The 19,902-nt window shown below is 44.3% G+C and overlaps 1 protein-coding gene across 2 annotated transcripts; it reads right to left on the minus strand.

Annotated features, from left to right (window-relative positions):
• Nucleotides 1-231: 231 nt before the first annotated feature.
• usp40 (ubiquitin specific peptidase 40) lies at nucleotides 232-19,829 on the minus strand. Of its 2 annotated transcripts, XM_062528604.1 has the most exons (33): nucleotides 19,683-19,829; nucleotides 19,508-19,555; nucleotides 19,085-19,412; nucleotides 18,913-18,980; nucleotides 17,958-18,071; nucleotides 17,432-17,596; nucleotides 15,399-15,545; nucleotides 14,662-14,805; nucleotides 14,223-14,351; nucleotides 13,976-14,092; nucleotides 13,477-13,584; nucleotides 12,409-12,763; nucleotides 11,929-12,010; nucleotides 10,924-11,095; nucleotides 10,363-10,447; nucleotides 10,105-10,175; nucleotides 9,346-9,776; nucleotides 8,868-9,012; nucleotides 8,642-8,702; nucleotides 8,351-8,404; nucleotides 7,880-7,968; nucleotides 7,613-7,699; nucleotides 7,372-7,408; nucleotides 7,182-7,246; nucleotides 6,535-6,609; nucleotides 6,145-6,268; nucleotides 5,946-6,025; nucleotides 5,721-5,839; nucleotides 5,152-5,217; nucleotides 4,196-4,406; nucleotides 3,530-3,625; nucleotides 3,297-3,382; nucleotides 232-2,877 (listed from the first exon to the last, which is right to left on the minus strand). In XM_062528604.1, the coding sequence occupies exons 3-33, from the start codon at nucleotides 19,278-19,280 to the stop codon at nucleotides 2,760-2,762; spliced, it is 3,897 nt and encodes a 1,298-aa protein (XP_062384588.1). In that variant the 5' UTR covers nucleotides 19,281-19,412; nucleotides 19,508-19,555; nucleotides 19,683-19,829; the 3' UTR covers nucleotides 232-2,759. The 2 variants fall into 2 exon arrangements, with proteins under 2 accessions (XP_062384588.1, XP_062384587.1); XM_062528603.1 differs by having other exon boundaries at nucleotides 19,085-19,829.
• Nucleotides 19,830-19,902: the final 73 nt, after the last annotated feature.

Below are 19,902 nucleotides of genomic sequence, written 5' to 3' on the forward strand. Positions count from 1 at the left end.
CTAAATATATTTTATAAAACCTTTAATTAACTGATTATGTTATACAATGATCTATATTAGATATATGTGGGGTGACAGCACAATTCATTGCAGTAACTTTTGTTCTGTTATTAAATAATGGATTGATTACTGACATACAATATAAAAGTAATATTGTCACAGTTTAAGTTTAAGTGACAATTATATATATATATATATATATATATATAAATCTTCAAACACACCTTCAACTCAAGGCAGTGAATAATTTTTATTGTGTACACTTAAAATAAAATACGAAAAGAAAACAATTCAAGCATTGTCCTGTAAACCCATGTGTGAACCCATGAAAATAATCTGATGTCGATCATTACAACATAAAGGTACTACAAAAATACAGTATATAGCCCATATTATACGGAGCCCAAAGGAGAGAAGATACAGCTGTCAAAGAAAATATCCGTGTGTAAAATACTTTAAATAACAGAAGAAACATTTTGTGTATCTTCAGTTATTACAAAGAAAGTCAAAGGCCTGTGAAAGTAAAATACTTTTTTCCTGTACTTTTTCTGTTGTATTTTAGTCCTTTTCAATAAAAAAGGACCGTTAAATCCTCTTGGAGACAACTGCCCCTCTCGGAGACAGTAACTGCCCCGGTCAGAGACAGTAAGTGCCACTCTCATGAAGTCACCATTATTTTAGCTCCCTGCATGACAAAAGGGAGAACGCACACATGCAGCCTTAATCAAATAACCTCACATGCTGATTACATCATAAATATCAAATGACATCTGCTGAAATCAGATCAACATGATTATGTTTTATTAAACAAACAATATGAACAAACCTCAGAATGGCTTCCTTAAAGGGTCATCAAAAAGGGAAAACAGACTCCAATGTAGAGGAAGGGAAAAGCAATTTTCTCTGGCTTCATGGCATGGTTCTCCACTGAGGCAGGTATTACGTACGTACGTGTGTGTGTGTGTGTGTGTGTGTGTGTGTGTGTGGCAGGTTGGGTAGGAGGTGGTTGGGAGTTATAAGGGGTGAGGTAGGAGGGTTGATCAGTGAGACCAAGCTCACTAAGGCATCGCATGTTTGTCTTACCCAGTCAAATGTTACAGAAATGTATTCCTTATACCCACACAGTATAAAGCAATATCAATAGATGCAAAATCCTGCCAACACTGATTGCACCAAAGTTCACTGTGGCAAGAATACCATTTTTTTCTGAAAGACAAAAGTGGATGTTTTCTTTTAGCCAAAACAATGACGGGTGGGGAGAAAAACAAGTGAAAGCAACCAGGTAAGGCCTCGCATGAATAAGTCTGAGCCAGGCACCTTGACACAGATAAGCTCACAGCGGAGCTGGAGTGCGGACATCAGCTAGTCTCCATCTGCTCCACACAGGAACGGAGAAGACACTGGCACATGCTGCCATGCTGTGTCTGCTTCACTCAGATCCCTCAGCCGAATAAAAACCCTTTTTGATTACCTGGGCTCAGAAACCACTGGGCCCTTGTGCCTTAGTTGTTTATATTGTCCTGGGTGTTTGAGCTAGTTTAGGCTTAACTTTTCATCCTGTTTCCACACGGTTCCCAAAAGTATGCATTTTTTGTTACAAAGAGACTGGGTGTTTGAAAGTTTAGGCCCAACTTTTCAACATGTTGCCACATGGTTCCAAAAAGTTTGTGTTTTTCTAACCGAAAGATAGTGTGTGCATATATGTTTAGAACCCACATTTTCAACATGTTCTCTAGCACGATCAACAAGTGTGTGTGGTGTGGGTAAGAGGCACAGGGTCAGACCAACTAATGCTCTTCAGGAACAGGACCACACATTTACACTCGTTGGCCTCCAACATGTTGTAGCATTACACTGTTTCTTCTAACCGTTCCAAATACACTGGCAAACAAAAAGTATCACAAACTGTGGCATCACTAATTGAGTATAATTGAGCCTTGTTGGATGAGTTGCATGAGTTAAACAGCAGGAAATGAGAATGCTCATAAAATGGCTGCCATCTCAGTTTTACAAATAGTTTTGCCTTCGTGTTATGAATGTAGCTTCTTCAGGTGGGGTATAATCTCCCCTTAAATGCATGAGGAAATCACAATGCATTGCATAGCTACACACAAAAGAAAAAAATGGTTTGTGCAAATTGTGTCTAAACCGTTTTCACAAGGTCGGAGAGGCAAATCAATATTGGCCTTTCATACATTAAAAGCACCAATCATTAGCAGAAGGTTCAGCAGTTCCTCTCTCAAAACCGACTGTTGAACACTGCCACATCTAGCATTCCAGCGAAAGTCATCTGATCTTAATCTTCAAATTGTCATGGTTCCCTTCCTTTGTAGATGTTATTGCACCAAGTACTAATTGATTGCCACAATGCAAACAAAATGACGTGCTATTGAAATGCTGATTAACAGATTCCAGACTCCAAGATGGATTCCCATGAATATTGCATAGGTGAAGGAAGGGGAGGGAGGGAAAGATGGAGAGTCCAGGCAATGTCTGCACTTGTGGTGTCCTCCAACAGCTAATGGCTCATGGTGCACAGGTCCTTCTCCTCCAATGGTACAGGCAAACCGACACAGTGGCTGTGTGCTGGACAACACGGGCGCAGACGCTATTTGGCACACAAACACACCTTCAAGAGGATCCAGGAACTACGCAGCGCGCTCAAGTGCATCTGCAAGGAGGTTTGTTTGGGTGTGTGTGTGTGTGTGTGTGTGTGTGTGTGTGTGTGTGTGTGTGTGTGTGTGTGTGTAAGGCTGGGGCTATCTGAAGACCCCAACGTTGATTGACAAAGCCACCTCTGGTTTTCGGTTCTTCCCTTGTCCCGCCTTTCTCCCTGGTCCTGAGTCCTGATTGGCCTCTGCACCGTCACTCTGACCTCTAATAGATATGAGACAATAAGGAAAGCTTCTTTCTTTTTTCATCTACTCTTACTCTTTTAAAACATATTCAACCATCATTTCTCTATTACTTTCATTGGTTACCTTTGCTGCAAATGTTTTTGTAGAACAATTTGTCACGAATATACTGTATAAAGCAGTCATGCCAATTAAATCACAAATTGAATTAAATCTAATTGAACTGAATAAGGAAAGTCAAACAATGAAATCAGCACTTTTTTGAGTTATGCAAAGCTTGTCCTCTTGTCTTCACACTTTTTGTTTACATTTAAACGGGAAATTTGGCCCAAAGCAATTATGTAATGTAAAAATTCAAGATATACTGTAGGAAAAGTATAGACATTGAAAACTATTGAAAGAGTCCAAAGTGTTGTGTGATGGAACATGAGAAATGCCCACCCTTTCTTTAGTCTTTCTGCTTCCTCTCGCTGTCCAAGCTCATCCTGAATAGTGCTGAAGTCTCGATTACTGTCAATCAGCAGGTTCTGACACACACACACACACACACACACACACACACACCATTAATTGAGGATGGATAATAGAATCAAATACCAAACAGAGGTTCAGGCATTGAATATATAATTAATTAGGTGTTCTGTAGATAAAGACAGATGTTTTTTTTTACTTACCTTGATTCCAATGATGTCGCCGTCTTTCAAGTTGTAGGGCGCCCCCTGGAGGTTGTCATTCTTTTTCTTCTTCTTGCGTTTAGACACCTGTTGGCTCTGACAGGACCACAGGGATTTGTGTCAACAGCCTAACCACCATCCATAGCACTTCACTCATCAAATGCACATCTCTAAAGGCATGAGGATCATCTTAACTATATTTAAACTGCCATTAAACTACATTTAAAATAGTTATTTTACACAACAAACATCAGCTGCTCTTAGAGCCTTCATGGTTATAAAAACCTTCTGTCCCTGAAGTTATCAGAAATGTTCTGATGTGTTGGAAACAACACACTGTCTTGTCCCTATCTGAACACAGAAATGTGTAAAAAAAAACAGCACAAGTTGTGTTATTTTCAACTTTTTGTAACAAATAACAAAACAACACAAACTGTGTTGTCCCTATCTAGTATCTAGACACAGAAATATGTTGTTTTCAACACACTCATTCCAAGAGTGTTTGCTCCATGACTTTGCTGTAGTTCCTGTACCGGTATCCTGTGATCGTTTCCTGTTTTGAATACTACTGGGGACGTTAAGCAAACACACGTTTGCATACAACGTTACTCCAAAGCACCTGAGCCACACAGATCCCACTCCTGCTCTCCCGCCTCCGAGGCTTACCCAGGTGGACACGGGCATCCAGGAGTGCTTCTCCGGGAGGCATTTGGCCAGCAGCAGGCTGTCAGGCGAGAGGCCGTAGCGGGAGGACAGGGCCACGCGCAGAGCCCTCGGGCTGGAGTCGTTCCCCGCCTCCCACACAAACTCCTCCCACGGGAAGTACTGCCGCTCGCCCGGTACGCCCATCTGCACCCGCAGCAAGAGCTCCCTCTGCCTGTGGAGCGAGAGGAGACACAGGTGGGGGAGAGACCACACCAGCGCAGTCCACAATTACACACCTTGAACTCTAAAGGGTCAAATACACAGAGCAACATCTAAGTCTTAACTACTCATCAAACATAAGAGGTACAGTATGCACACAGCCAAACAGCAATCATGAATGCACTTTACTAACAAATGAGATTCACTCATTTTTCTGCCCACAGCTAACCTGGTAAATTGCACAGTGATCAAGATCATTTACCTGTCCAAGGCTAACGTGGCTAATTGAACAGTGATCAAGATCATTTAGCTGTCCATGGCTAATGTGGCCAACAGGCTACTTGCACGAAAGGCTCTTACAGTCACTCATTTATTTCCGGTGGAGCGTTAACTGCATTGTAATGGCATCTTCTACTATATTTGCCACATTACATCTTTACGCTGACACAGAATTGTTATTATTGGGCAAACAAGATATTCAAACACACACATAAAATCCTTTGCTATCGTAACGCACTGATCCACTAGGTGCAACACCCAACCAAGTCTGTGTAGACAATAATTACATTAACAATAGTGGTAGGTTCAAACACCGCCCTAATGGAAACAAGCCTGCCCAAAACGAGTCTTTCATGCACGTAGCCTATTGCACAGTGATCACGATCTGGAAGACAGCAGTGTAATCTACTAGAAGAGGATTTGCCGTGTCTATCGTGTTATCAGGTAAGAGTGGTCACAATGGAGTCCAGGTGACCTACCCAAGATCCTCCTCTTTTAGTAGTGTCTGCACACAAATCTCTGCTCCGTGTGCTACCTTCAGTTTCCTTAAAGATAACAAAAATATATTAGCATACATAGAGAGAGAGAGAGAAAAACAAGAGAGAGAGAGAGGGGGGGGCATCGAAAGTATTCTGTTTTCATTTTAATCTGCAACACTTAAACTACAATTCCATCGGTCATCCACATTTCTCTGGTATTTTGGCACTACTGAGGCAGATTGCTTTGGAAACAATGCTGGCCCTGTTTGACAAATCAATCCATATCCCCTTTCCTTCTCATTTTGATGTATTCTTCCTTGACTGGTCCTGCTCATATCATGTGACAACCACCATGCCTCCCATTTCCGGAAGAAAATAATAAGAAATCGGTTGATTCCGAAACAGGAGCTGAATATGCTCATATGGATGAAAATTGTTTTAGTTTTTAAACTGTGTTCCAATAATGTGAATGTTGCTCAAGGAAAGCGATAAAGAAAGGAAGCGAGAGAGGGAGAGAGAGAGAGAGAGAGAGAGAGAGAGGGAAGGAAATTGCAGGCTGGCAGGTGTACTTCAGACTCTGTTGGTTTCCTCTGAGGATCTTGCCCAGCTTGCGTCCCTCCAGCTGCCACACACGCAGAAACGCCGGCATTGGCACACATACGTCCAGCAGAGTGGGCAGGGTTATCACCTTCAACACACACACACACATCATACATTTTACAAACAATACTGACTACCCCACAGTTATTTTTTAAGAATCCGTTCAAGAGGAAAGGAATGGATTCCAACTCTACCTGAGTTTTTAAATCATCCAATGAAGCTTCTTCAGTGATCTCTATTTTACCCACGATCCTTAGCTCTGCCCCTAGCCACTCTGGGGGTGGGGTGGGATGGGGAGAGAAACAGATAGATGTAAAAAAAAGACCCGCCTTTCATGCTATCCATCACCATTGACCTTCAAAGCACTTTCCAAGGTCACACATCTGTCCTCACCTGCAGAGATGACTTCCTGAGTCTGAGACTCTGCCCTCTCAGTGGTGTGGTTGACTTCCATCTCCATGGCAACAGGACTTTCCCTCAAGTCCACATAGAGCCAAACCAATATTTTCAGGAAGCCCTGAGAGAAACAAATGATCAGAGAAAAAGATAAAAAAGTGTCTGTGAAGATCGATCGATCGTTTGTCTGTCTGTCATTCATTCATTCATTCATTCATTCACTCATTCATACACAGGCAGCAATTTTTTATTTGATAATTTAACTCTCTGACTGTGACAGCATTCAGATATGCCTCATCCAGGCAATGAAGACAGCAGAAGCTTGGCTAGGATGATTCTGACGGTTGCCATGCACAGAAGCCTCCGGAAGGCTTGCGTCCTGAGTACCTTGGGTGGGAGAAGTCCTTCAGAGAGCATCAGCTTGTCCCCATGACCGATTCGTGCCTTAGACAGTGTTGCATTCTGGGAGGAAAAAAAGAGACGTGAGGCAACCAAGGCACTAGGGCAGACATAACCAGTTCTGACATTTTTGTCAAAATTGAGCTATTGACAGATTCTCATTCTGTGACACAAGGTGAGGTGATTCTTGTAGTTGTATGAGTTTTTGGAGATTATATCTAGGTTTGTTCTGCTTATCAGTATAACTATGGAATCCTAAGATTTTGAAGCTCAAAATCTCAAAACTACTGTGAATGTAGATAGATAATAATAATTCTCAGGGGAAGAAATCCCTCCCATAATTAAGGCATAAACTTTAACTGAGCAGATCCCTGCCATAATGAGAGATTGTGTAAATTAAAATTGCTTCAGTCTCAGTGAGTTTAAAGTTAAAGTGTCTGGCCTGACATGCAGGTGAAAATAAAGTAAGAACACACTGATGATGGTCTCAGACCGAAACGCGTACGTTTGAAGACATCCAAGGTCCGATAAAGACATTTTCAAAAGTTAATGTGTGAGAGTGCGGTTTGTTTTCAAAGATATAGTAAGGGCCAAGGATGGGTGGATGGATGGAGAGACTGACTTAAAGCACTCACTTCATCCATTAGGAGCTCCCCAACCTCATCGTCCCAGTTCATTCTGTTCAGATGCCAAGCATCTCCTACACACACACACACAAAAGGGTGAGAGGGCAGTTTTATATTAGCATATAAGCAGCCTTATATAGACAACTGCATTCCACACACCACTGTAGTACATTTGAGGGTAAAGTGTGCCATACTGTACCTTCAAGTCCAGCTTTCTTCAACATCTCTGTCAGGCACTGAACAGGGGACAGAGACAGAGGACAGTGGTGGGTCCCAAAGAATTGAGTGCATAGCACACACACACAAATAGCACATACATAGTCCAAAATGCATATTACAGATATGCACATATAGTCAAATGTAAAAGCACCGCACCACACACGCACGCACGCACGCACGCACGTTCACCTGCCCTCATTGCATACACAACCCTTCCTCACCTCTTTGACTGTGAGTGTCTCGTCTACTATGATGTCCATATCCTGACCAGCAGAGGCCGCTGAGCCTACAGTGAAGTACAGGAAGAGCTACAGCAAGGAGAATGGAGGGAGGCAGGGAGAGAAAGAGAGAGAGAGAGAGATTTAAAGACTGTGTCTACATTTATTTGACTGTGTACATTTGTGCATGTTTGTATGCAGGTGTTTGTGGTGGACAATTAGGTAAAGTTCACTTGCTGGTAGTAGTGTGTGTGTGTGTGTGTCATTCACCTGTGTGGATTTTGGTGCTGGTCCGGGACAGAGGAAGAGGGTGGTCATTAGCCTAATTCCAGCCTCTCTCACAGTTACGTCATCATACACTAGATAGAAATAAGAACACACACACACACACACTTTCTTTACGAAAATAAAGTCTACTGCACTTAAATCGCAATAGTTTCCTGGCTTTCTTGGTGACACTTATCTAGCTGTCAAAATTAACAAGGTTCAGCTGGGCTTGCAACGTCAAGAGCAGATATATATATATGGGTGTGATATTTAAATTACACTTGTTTCCAGCCGCCACATTTATCAACACACATTTATTCTTATGCTGCAATTGGAGTGATAAAAAAATTCATGAATCACATGTGATCCCCGTCGTAAGATGATTTTTGAACTCAGATATACGCTGGTTTCTACGCTCGGTTGATAAATGAGGGCCATTGTGTGTACGGCTGTGCGTGTGTGTATGTGCCTCACCTGGTGGCAGAAGATTCCCTGTTCGATCCGTCTGCCTCAGGCAACACTCCACACCTGGACAGGTAACATGTGAAGAAATAAAAGACGACACTTCAAACAGGTTGAACACAAAGCAGATGATTTGTCAGACTTAAACAACATAGTTTCAGTGATAGTGCGCATTGGTGTGGTAGTATGTTTGTGGTTATGAGTATGTGGGTGTATTGTAAGTGACAATGCATGTTAGTGTGTGTGTATGTGTGTGTGTGTGTGTGTGTGTGTGTGTGTGTGTGTGTGTGTGTGTGAGTTCACCTTTGAGTTTAGTCTCTAACTCCAGTTCCTCAATGGCCCTCTGCTTAACCTCAGATAGCAACTGATTAAAAAAACACAAAACACACACGCATACGCACACACAACAATGTCATGTTTAAGTAAAAAGCCACAATGTTTAAATGTGTGTGTGTATGTGTGTGTGTGTGTGTGTGTGTGTGTGTGCATAAACACACATTAAACCCGACTGACTGACTGACTGACTGACCATATTCCCTGCGGCTGGGACCTTGCCCCTCCTCTTCGTCTCCTCCTCCTCTTCCTCCTGCTGTTTTCCTCTGAACTCCACCTGCAGCCAGCGGCAGTCCGAGGGAGTCGTCACGGTAACCATATCTCCACTGAGGCTAAAGATGCTGAGGGGGAGAAGAGAGGAAAGAGAGTGGACTAAACCCATTAGCACTTGAGAAATAATACTTCTTTTAACAATATTACCAGTACACAAACGGGTATAGTGTGAATATAGTGTGAGTGTGTGTGTATACTGCGGTGTGTTTGTGTGTTTGTGTGTGTGTGTGTGTCTGTAAGAGAGTGTGAGGGTATATTTACACCCTCACCAACTGATATTACAAGCGAGCGAGCTTGTGTGTGTGAGTGGCAGATTGGCTGTTGAAATCCTACAATCTGATTGGCTCCCAGAATCCTGCAATTTGATTGGCTGTTGGAATCAAGCAATCAGGCCCCCTCACCTGCTGTCCAGTGCGTGCGGCTCCAGCAGCAGCAGTGCGTCCCCGTCCTTGAGCGCCAGCTCCCTCAGCGTCCTCTGCATGTCCTGTGGGGGGAACACCTTCCAGCCGCTGGCCCCCCCTCCCTCACCACCACCGCCGCCGCCGCTGCCCCCCGGCCGGCTCGTCTCGCGGCACACCAGCGTCTCCTGGGGCCCCAGAGCCTCCAGCACGGTGCCCAGGGTGGCCCCACGGGCAAAGCCCTGCATGGAGCGCACCAGGCCAGAGGCCCCGTCGGAGGAGTCAGCAGCAGCGGCGGTGGTGGTGGTGGTGGAGGAGGAAGAAGTGGTGGGGATGGGCTCCAACGTGTCGTCGGGTTCCTCGTCTGACGGCCGGACGACGGTCAGTAGCAGAGGCTCCCATTCTGCTCCTGTGCGTACGGTTGACCCACTCACCTGAGCGGAGGACAGGATGATAGAGGGATGAGAAGGAGGAGAGGAAGGTAGAAGAATGAGAAGGAGGAGAAGAGGAGAGAGAGATGAGGGGAAAAAAAGAGATGAGTGATTGGAGAAAGAAACAATTTTATGCATATGGTAGTCTGCTCTTTATATTATGACAGATCTACTAAAATTAGATTTAAAAACAACTTGAAGTATATTATCGTTTTGCTGACCATATTATACCGCTTTTGAATCACAATTCATAACATGCATCACATCAGCAGATTCTTGTGTGTGTGTGTGTGTGTGTGTGTGTGTGTGTGTGTACTGTATATCTTCTCACCTCTCTCCCATTCCACACAAACAAGTCAGAGCCAGAATTTACACCAGCACTGTACAGAGACTGCTGATCATCTGAAACAGACACAGACACACAACAGCTGATTATTCCACAAGGACAAGTGAACCACCAGATCATTAACACCAGCTATAACATTTGTGCATGTACCTGCAAGTGTGTTGTGTTTAATGTGAGAGGTCACACTTTGTGCATACGTGTGTGTGTGTGTGTGTGTGTGTGTGTGTGCGTGTGTGCGTGTACCTGTGAGAGTGTCATAGAGGTGCAACCCAGCAGGCAGACTCTGCGCCACCGTCAGTGCCATGTCCCCCTCCCAGAGGTCCTGCATCTGTCACACAGAGGTCAAAGGTTAAGAGGTGTATTTGGCCACACCAAACACCTGTGTTTACTCTAGCACGTCTGATTCTTGATGCACTGATAAATGAAACTGAAACTAAAAAACACAATTTAAAACACTTGTTTCATTCCTGTGATGAGGGTACAGCATCTCTATACAACTCCCACTGCTGTAGAGTAGCATTAGAGACAGCTGATAAAGCAAGACGATAAGAGAGTCATTTCCTGTATCTGTTAGTTCGGAAGTAGCTACTGTAGGTCCTAACTCCAAAGTTGAAATATTTGTCCTGTGTCCGAAAGAGTGCTTCATTGGCATCATACACAATGACAATAACTTAATAGTAATGGACCCGCCTATTTAGGAGTCCGGAACTACCACTGGCAAATCCCTTTATGACTCATCTTGGTAACTAGATCATCTTTAGTAGCACATGCCATGGGGGCAACGTCTCGGTTTGATGATGTCACCTGGTAGACAGCCAGCCGCAGGTCCCCGACGGTTTTGCGGCGGTCAAAGGTGACTGTGATGACGGCGTCTTTGGGGTCCCCGACCGGTCGCAGCGCACCCATCTCTGCCCTGTAGTGGGGTGCTAGGTGGAGGCGCACCTCCATGCTGTTACTGCTGGCATCAAACTCCTCCCTACACAAACACACACACACACACACACACAGGTGTTGTATAAGGGTGTGTGCTATAATCAACGATGTAACAGTAAAAGTCCTGCCATGTATTGGTTCTACCAGTGCGATTTACACAGGTGATTTCACTGATTAGCTGATCTACCTGGCTAAAAAGGTGAACTATGCAAGGTTTTTAGCTTAATTTGCCTTAACTAATCAGCTTCGGAGTCATTAGAATGGTTATTTGACATATTTCGGGTTAAATGACGGCTGTCTCGCTCCCCCCTAGCGCCTCTGAGTGGAAAAACCATGCATGCAAGTTTGTGCCACTGGCGATGAGATTGCCAAACCTGCATAGTTTCCCTTTAAAAGTTGTGCTAATTAAAATCAGCTGATTAAGTGAATGGTTCCAACAAAAATGTAGCAGGACCTTTATTTTCTGAAGCCAAACTTTTACTATGGCTATCAGAACGGCACCAATTACCGCCCATCTCGTATTATTGCCCTTTTACATGTATGTGTCACTTAATATTCCATTTCTATACAAACTGAGGATTCATAAAGAAACGCAAGCACCGACACCATTAGTGTATCTAAATCAGCTATGTACCAAAAATGACATTTTACTGTGGCACGAAGAGTTGTAAACAGTGTTGTAAGGAGTGTGTGCGTGTACAAAATCGCTTGGAGCTCTAGTCGGATTTTGATTTGCGACGAAAATGACCGTTGATGTACAGTGTGAAAGGGCGAAAATAGGTGAGCCACCAGGCCAGCACTAATTTATCAAATGTTATTTTAAGGTATTAAAAAACATTGTTGTTTTAGAATTTTCAAAAGTGGGACATTCATCACCTTCGCTGTTGGAGTTTGCCATTTTCATCCTCCACCATCTGTAGCAAGTGTTGAGGCACCCGATATGCTGGATTCCCTAAAGCTGCACACAGACGCAATATATTAAGATGGAGCACATCCCACCTATGCCCCCACCAACAGACGTATCAGACATTTACACTCAACACATCCAGTACTACTAATATTATTAGCAACATTACAAGATGCACACACACACACACACACTTTAACCATTTATTTTTGTCCAAGTGGAAAGAACAGACATACACACACTCTCACACACACTCTCACACACACACTCTCACACACACTCTCTCACACACTCTCTCACACACTCTCTCACACACTCTCTCACACACTCTCTCACACTCTCTCTCACACTCTCTCACACACTCTCTCACACACTCTCACACACACTCTCACACACTCTCACACACACTCTCACACACTCTCACACACTCTCACACACTCACACCCTACCCTCTGGCGGCCTCTTGAGGCTGGCCTTGCGGTAGAAGAGCATGTAGGCGCTCTCCTTCCCCTCGAACTGCTTCTCGATGTCCCGCTGGCGGATGGATGCAACGCTGGAGTCGTTCAGATCGAACCAGTGACACCCCTCCGCCCCGTCCGCCCCCTCGGCCTCGGACGCAGCCTCCGCCGGAGTCTCCAGCGGGACCTCGTTGACCTCCGGGCTGCTGTCGTGGGGCGGGGAGGCTTCAGCGGGCGGGGCAACCTCGGTGACCTTTGACCCAGGGTCTGGAGGAGAGGCGGCTTTCAGAGCCACCCGAGTCCCTTTGGCCACCAGCAGGAAGACATCCGAGTGACTCTGCAGGAACTGGAGGAGAGAGGGGAGGAGAGGAAGAGAGGGAGAGAAGAAACAAACAGAGGAGAGGAAAGGAAAGAGAAAAGAGAAGAAGAGAGGGAGAAGGATAGGGTATAAGAGAGGAGAGAAGAGAGAGGAGGATAGAGTATAGGAGAAGAAGGAGGAGAGGAGATCAGTGGAATGGAGAAGAGAGAGGAGGATAGAGGAGAATTGAAGAAAGAAGAGAAAGAAAGGAACAAGGAGAAGAGAGGAGAAAGACTGTTACAACAAAACCCGCTTCAGCAGGAACCCAATCCCTTCATAATCCTAAACAAAACCATATACATAATGCATACCACTTGATCCCCACTTCTCATATGCACCCAAACCTCTGATGTATGTTTTCCTCTGTGTCTGTGTTTTGGCTTTTGGCTATTCTTTTTTAAGTATATTTTTGGGCTTTTTATGCCTTTAATGACAGGACCGTAAAGAGTGACAGGAAGTGAATGGGAGAGAGAGCAGGGGTGAGATCCGGAAAGGACCATGAGGCGGGAATCAAACCCGGGACACCGGCATACGATGCAGGTGCTCCAGCCAGTTACATCACAACTTCTGTCTCTTAACTAACTAACTAACTAACTAACTAACTATCTACACTATATTGCCAAAAGTATTGGGTCACCATATATTTACCTATACATTATATTTCAGTGCATGTTGCAAACACATTGTTTGGGGGGGCTTACCTTGCCAATGGGTCCATATTGCTTGCGGAAAGTTTTGTTCCACGACGTCCCAATCTTATCCATCAGCCTTTGGCTGATCTGGTCGATAGGAACACTCTTTGATTCTTCCTGGAAGGGAATGGAAGAGAGAACAGCATGTTTCCAGAACCCTTCACTTAGATAGGCCACCTACAGATCATCTTTTAAGATTCAAATTCAGTATGTAAAATTGTTGTTGAATAATTACCGGTACTGAACATCACCTTAACCAAGCCGAGCTGTAAAACACCCAACATTCAACTTTGCAAACGAGGCTGACCAAGTTTGGCTTTGTTTCTTCAGAAAGTGTTAAACTGCCCACACACACACCATTGCGAGAGAGTGAGAGTGTGCGAGTGAGTGTGTGTGTACTGATGTGTACATGTGTTTGAAGTATCTATCTGTGGTTTCTGGATTGTGTGTGTGTGTGTGTGTGTGTGTGTGTGTGTGTGTGTGTGTGTGCGCGCGCGTGTCCTGATACCTGAGAGAGTACGGCTGTGAGCACAGACAGCGGGTTGTCCTTCTCCAGCTCAGGTTCGCTCACGCTCACATCTCTCCTCTGAGTCTTCTCCTTCTGCTTCTCCTTCACCTCTTCCTCCTGGGTTTATTGTGGGTTAAGTACATTTACTAACAATTCACCAAATGACTGCCCAATGATACCAGAGAGCAACTTTAATTCTCCACAAAAACATAGAAAAAACCCAAACTAAATAGAGCTGGTAACTCACTGGAGGTTCCCAGCGGCCCAGCTGGTCTATGTCTTTGATGTAGACGTGGTAGTGGCCACCGTAGCACCCCCCTTTGTGGATGATCACAGAGAACAGCTCGTACAGGTACTCACTGTCTGGACACTCACTCTGAAAAACAACCAACCAAAACACACAGACACGGACACAGACAGACACAGACACACAGACACACAGACACACAGACACACAGACACACAGACACACAGACACACAGACACACACACACACACACACACACACACACACACACACACACACACACACACACACACACACACACACACACACACACAGACAAGCTCTTTACGTGACAAATTAGAGCCTGACGTCTTTATCCAATGTAGAGTAAACTCCCATGAGGGTACGGAATACAGCCACGTGAATCATTTTTAAGTGCTGTGGGTCCGACATGCTGTACCTGTTCACAGAAAGGTCGGAGGTCAATGGTGAGGGGGAACGCGTAGCGGCCCATCTCCTTGTAGCGCTCGCACTTGGCAAAGTCAAAGTTGAACCTCAGCAGAGACATGGTGAGGAAGGGAGGCAGCTTCCTCAGTTTGGCAGACTGAGAACAGACACAAGAGGGAGCTCAGTCTCTGAGGGACGCAGAGGGTCACTGGATGACTGGCAGCAGTACTGTACATGCGGAGCATTTTGTGTCTAACAGAGGAGCTACTGTACACCAGGCGCGTAACTGAAGCGTTCCGTTAGCATCGCGTCTACTGCAACAATTAGCTTCCACTATAATCACTGTGTGATATCGGCGTGTTCGTTCGAAAAAAACAGACCAGTCTTTTGAAATGGTTCTCATGTGACGTGAATGGAACACTTCAGTTATGTGCCCTGTAACACATTTTAAATTAATATGGACGAAGCAACACAACATGCTTTTCTCAAGCACACAAAGTATGGAGGGTGTCTGTGTGTGTGTGTGCGTGTGTGTTTGTGTGTTTGTGAATGTGTGTTTGTGTGTGTGTAGAGCCACTTCCCCACTGTTGGGTCAAAGCCAGGCCAATTAAAGGGAATCTTCGGTCAACAACCTAGGGTCTATTTGTGGATGATAACGAGAGGACATTTTCGCTCGGGACCAAAATGGTATTGATTGGTGCAGTTTTAAACAAGACCGCGGCCCTTAATGACCTTTGACCCGAGACTGACCTTAGCGGCCTCGACCAGCTGGTTGCAGCGGCTGCAGCGGTAGAGGTTGTTGCCCTCGAACAACTCCTCCTCCACAAACATGCTCCACAGCGCCTCCTCCAGGCTGGACACGCCACGTACAGACACCGTCAGGTCCAGGAAATCCTCCTGTACAGCCCCCACAGAAGATTAAAACATAAGTCAAGGGAAACTATACAGACAGATACACTGGGATAGAGTGAAACACTATGGGTTCATGTACCTTCACCAATTCACATCTACATTTGTTCATTTAGCATATGCTTTCATTCAAAGCAACTTGCAACAAAAGAATAACATTCAAGCTACAGTGCCGTTTTAAAGCGAGTTCAACAAAAGTAAATAGATTGGTTAAAACACCACAATTTCAGAATAGGGAAATGATTGTCATTCCATCTCAGATTTTGTTCTAGTCATAATAAGCCATCTAAAAGCGTTTTTAACCACAGGTAGTGATCCAATGCCACACCGTTTCATTTTGATGTTTAACTTTCATGTTCAATGTTGACACGTTGTTGGTTAAATGCAAAACTACCCAAGCAGAAGTCGTATCCACAATTTGCTAAGGCACCAGGGGACTGTGGAAACTTGTGGAGACCTATGCATAATATTTCTCTATGGTACAACATTAGCACTGGGTACAACACTGCTTGAACCCCAGTGAAATGCTCGAACGGCTGTTCTGTTGGTGATTTGCTGATTTTTGCGCATGAAGGTTGCTTTGTTTGTGGTTTTGTTGCTTTGTTGCTTTGGTTCTTTGGTTGGGCATTCAGCCTACTGTCAGCAGATGTGGTATCACAAAGGGGGGCCATTACAGATCTTGGGTGCAACATGCTGTGCATATGCAACTATGCCTTACCTGCACATATTCGCTATAAAATGCATTTCCTTGTCTTTGTACTTGTACTCTGCACAATGACAATAAAGTTGAATCTAATCTAACGGTACACCCCCTACCTAGAACAAAAGGAATGTAACATCTCTTCTGTGTATATCTGCAATTGTATAAAGCAGCGGTTCCCAAACTTTTTTTCTGCATACCACCTTCTACATCCTGACTTGGCTTGCGTACCCCCACCATTCAGACACATTAAAAAGTAACACATTCTACTGCCGTAGTCCAGGCAATACCACTGGTGGTACGTGTACTACAGTTTGGGAATCCCTGGTATAATGGAAAAGCAATGATTCATAGCAAATGGGCACAAAAAAACTATTAACGTCACTTTTTTTCCCAATCTTGAGCTTGTACAGTAGAAAATGAATTACCATGCCCCACAAATTTTTAGTGGTTCCAGCATACAGAGAACATGTTTGTCTTCCATCCTACAAAGTTTGGCCAGGCTGCGACTTTTATCTACGCTTATCAATGCCCAAGAAAATGTGTTTTTCAGACAGTAAAACTGAAATAACACCAAGGACTAAAATGAAGACATTGATTTGAACAGAAATATTTCACAGGCCTTGGTGTTGGGACCTATTCATGACAAAGACAAGATAAGTGAGTATAGTGACTGAGATAGTGCAGCAACAACCGTATCTGATTGGCACGAGATGTCCAATGAGAGAACGATGTGTTCATATGTTATAAGATCATTAGGTTATAACAGTCTAACAAACTGGACCATCCAGTTGTTACGTTGTGTGTTTTGACAGTAAAAGAAACTTTTTTCCCAGCTATTTAGCATAGCTTACAAGAAAATTGTCATTCTATTACACAATTGCTACATCAACCGAATAAAATACTTTTTGTTGCAGAGGCCTGGATGTTACCCTTGATTACATCACCTGGCTGCATAGCTATACTTAATTACTCTGTTAAAGTCAAACTATTTTTTTTACCCTCACTAAAACAGGTGATGGTAACAAAGTTTGCAGGTTGTGAAAACAGTCTGGCTGGCTAGTAAACTTTTTGGGACGGAAGAGCTGTTGAGCCCTGAACAGACATGTGACGTCAGACTTGACATCCGAATACTATAAAAAAGACATACATCATGCATCATTATCCCACACACCTGTCTCTCGCTGACATTGCTGCATTCCTTACAGACGATTTGGTTGACAAGTGTGCCATGGTAGAGGCGGTGGATGAGGTTGCTGCCCGACGTTCCCACCAAGGAGCTTTCCAGAGCGCTGAACAGAATGCGGTTCAACTCCTGGACATCGTGTTGGCTTGTCTCCTGCGAACAAAACATTTGTTAAATAGATACACTCACAGTGTAGCTGACAGACCTACACTTAAGAATGACAGGAGTGGAACCAGAGCTGAGGAGGTCAAGGTAAAGCCTTTACTGATAGGACAGTGAAGAGACTGACAGGAAGTGTGTGGGAGAGAGAGATGGGGTGGGATCGGGAATTGACCCAGGTTGGACTCGAACCCGGGTCCCCCTGGGCACAAAGACCCAAATGGCACCCAAAGGGCGAGTGTGTAAGCAGATGTTCTCATGTGGTCAGGTACTGAAGCCAAGTCTCCTGCTGCTTCCATCCACTGACACTAGTCACTACACCAGCACAGCCACAGGTGTAAGATGTGTACTGTACCTCATTGTTGGTCCAGCCGAAGCTCTCTGTGAGGTCTGAGGTGGAGGCAGTCTGTTGGTTCACCAACAGCAGGTGAGCAAACAACCTCTGGAGCTCGAGCGGGATGACCCGAACCTACAGAATATATAGAGAAAACATACCGAATCTTACGACACCTGCCATTACACCCACAGGACATTCAATGACATTCCATTCTACATCCATGTATTGTTGGGTCTGGTGTCTCGTTTCCTCTTGACAATACCCCATAGATTCTCTATAGGGTTCATGTCAGGCGAGTTAGAACATATGAAAGTTTCATTTTTTGAACTTTTCCATAATATTCAAATGTTTTGAGATGCACCTGAACATTCAGTGCCACTTACAGATTATAGAATAAATAAATACATGCGCTAAAGCAGGGGTGTCGAACATAAGACCCAGGGCCCAGATCAGGCTTGCCAGGTTTCATTCGGCCCCCCAGATGTTTTGGGTAGGAAGGGAAAATGGACATCCATTTAAACAACCAGTTTTCTAATACGCAATATCTCCATGATATACATTGATAAACCTATAGCCTTATAAACCATCCTCTGGAAGGAATAGGCTGGAAAACTGACATGGAAGTATTTTCAAGAGAGAAAGAGTAGTATGTGACAGAAGTAGATGTACTTGTTAGCTCATATAGTGAAGGAGCAAATCATCAAACAACACCCCATACACTCCACTGATATCCATGCAGAAAAATGATAATGACTGTGACGGCCCCTATGAGATCCCATTCCAACAAATCCAGCCCACTAATATGAGTTTGACATCCCTACATTGAAGTGAACCTCGTTCTTACATCTATGTGTTTTTGGACTCAAATGACTCTTACTTCCACTTTCAATACTTTGATTCTCTCACATTATCTCCCCAATCAATTCACTCTCATTCTCATTCAAGTGTAGGCTAATAATTCCCACACCCATACCTTGGCATCTGGCTTGTCCTTGTCATTCAGGTTACCCAGTTCATCCGGTCCCAGGCTGAAGAGTTCCTCTATAGAACACAGCAAAACTCAACCTCTGTTTAAAGTCACAGTGCATTTTCTACAGGTGTTGCCTGCCACCAAAACAATAACAAATGCAGTTCCACCGACCCACCTCTGAACTCGGGCGTAAACAAGAGCGTCTGGATGAGGGAGTTGAGGTAGCAAGTGCCTCCTTGGTTTTTTATTCCACTGAGACTGACGTTCCCTCTTGGTGGTGGAGGCTCGGCCTCCTTCCCTTTTATGAATCTTCCGCCGCTGGGGACGGAAGAAAAACCTTCGTCCTCCTCCTCAAAAAGATCTCCAAACATTGCAAACGCTCTTTATTCCTTTATTTTATCCCGGTAGGTTACTCCGTTCCCTTTACCCGCGGAGCCTTTAGCGAGTGGACAGAGTTCTGCTTTGCAACCTCTTGCTATCTCATCTTCGTCTTGCCAAGCTCTCTGTTGACAACCATCGGATTTACTCCAGAATGCACAGATTTCACAGTACTTACCATTGCTATCATACAAGAACGATAACTGACAGACAGCCTAACCTCTCAGTCCAATGGGTTACTTCTTCTTCGGTCTACGGTCATTAAAGTCTGCAAAACAAGCTAGGTTAGCTGTCAATTCATAAACTTGGATACTGGCTAACAATCTTGCCCCATGGTCTAGCCAACAGCTTAAATCAATTCGATAGTAAACGTTCAATAGTAAGCCTACACTTACGACGATTGGTGATTTGTTTCGTGACAAATGTCACACTGATAACAGTGCTAAAACACCTATCTGCTGAGTCAAAGTGTTCAGTCCCAACAATGAATTGCAGGGAAAACGAAACGTAAGGAGATCCAGCGATGTTTCAGTGCGCAGCCATGTTTCTTTCCCAGTGCAGAGCCGAAAGGAATTGTGGTACTTGTAGTATTTTAAGCCAGAGGTCGACAGCCGC

The sequence above is a fragment of the Sardina pilchardus genome, chromosome 23 (genome assembly GCF_963854185.1).
Source record: "Sardina pilchardus chromosome 23, fSarPil1.1, whole genome shotgun sequence".
Classification (NCBI taxonomy): Eukaryota; Metazoa; Chordata; class Actinopteri; order Clupeiformes; family Clupeidae; genus Sardina; species Sardina pilchardus.

Coding starts and splice junctions, on each gene's coding strand:
- usp40 (XM_062528604.1), bottom strand. CDS start 19,280: ATGTTTGGAGATCTTTTTGAGGAGGAGGACGAAGGTTTTTCTTCCGTC. Junction 12,011..12,408: donor CCTCAAGAGGCCGCCAGAGG/GTAGGGTGTGAG, acceptor GTCTGTGTGCAG/CTTTAGGGAATCCAGCATAT. Junction 6,269..6,534: donor AAGGACTTCTCCCACCCAAG/GTACTCAGGACG, acceptor TGTTTCTCTCAG/GGCTTCCTGAAAATATTGGT.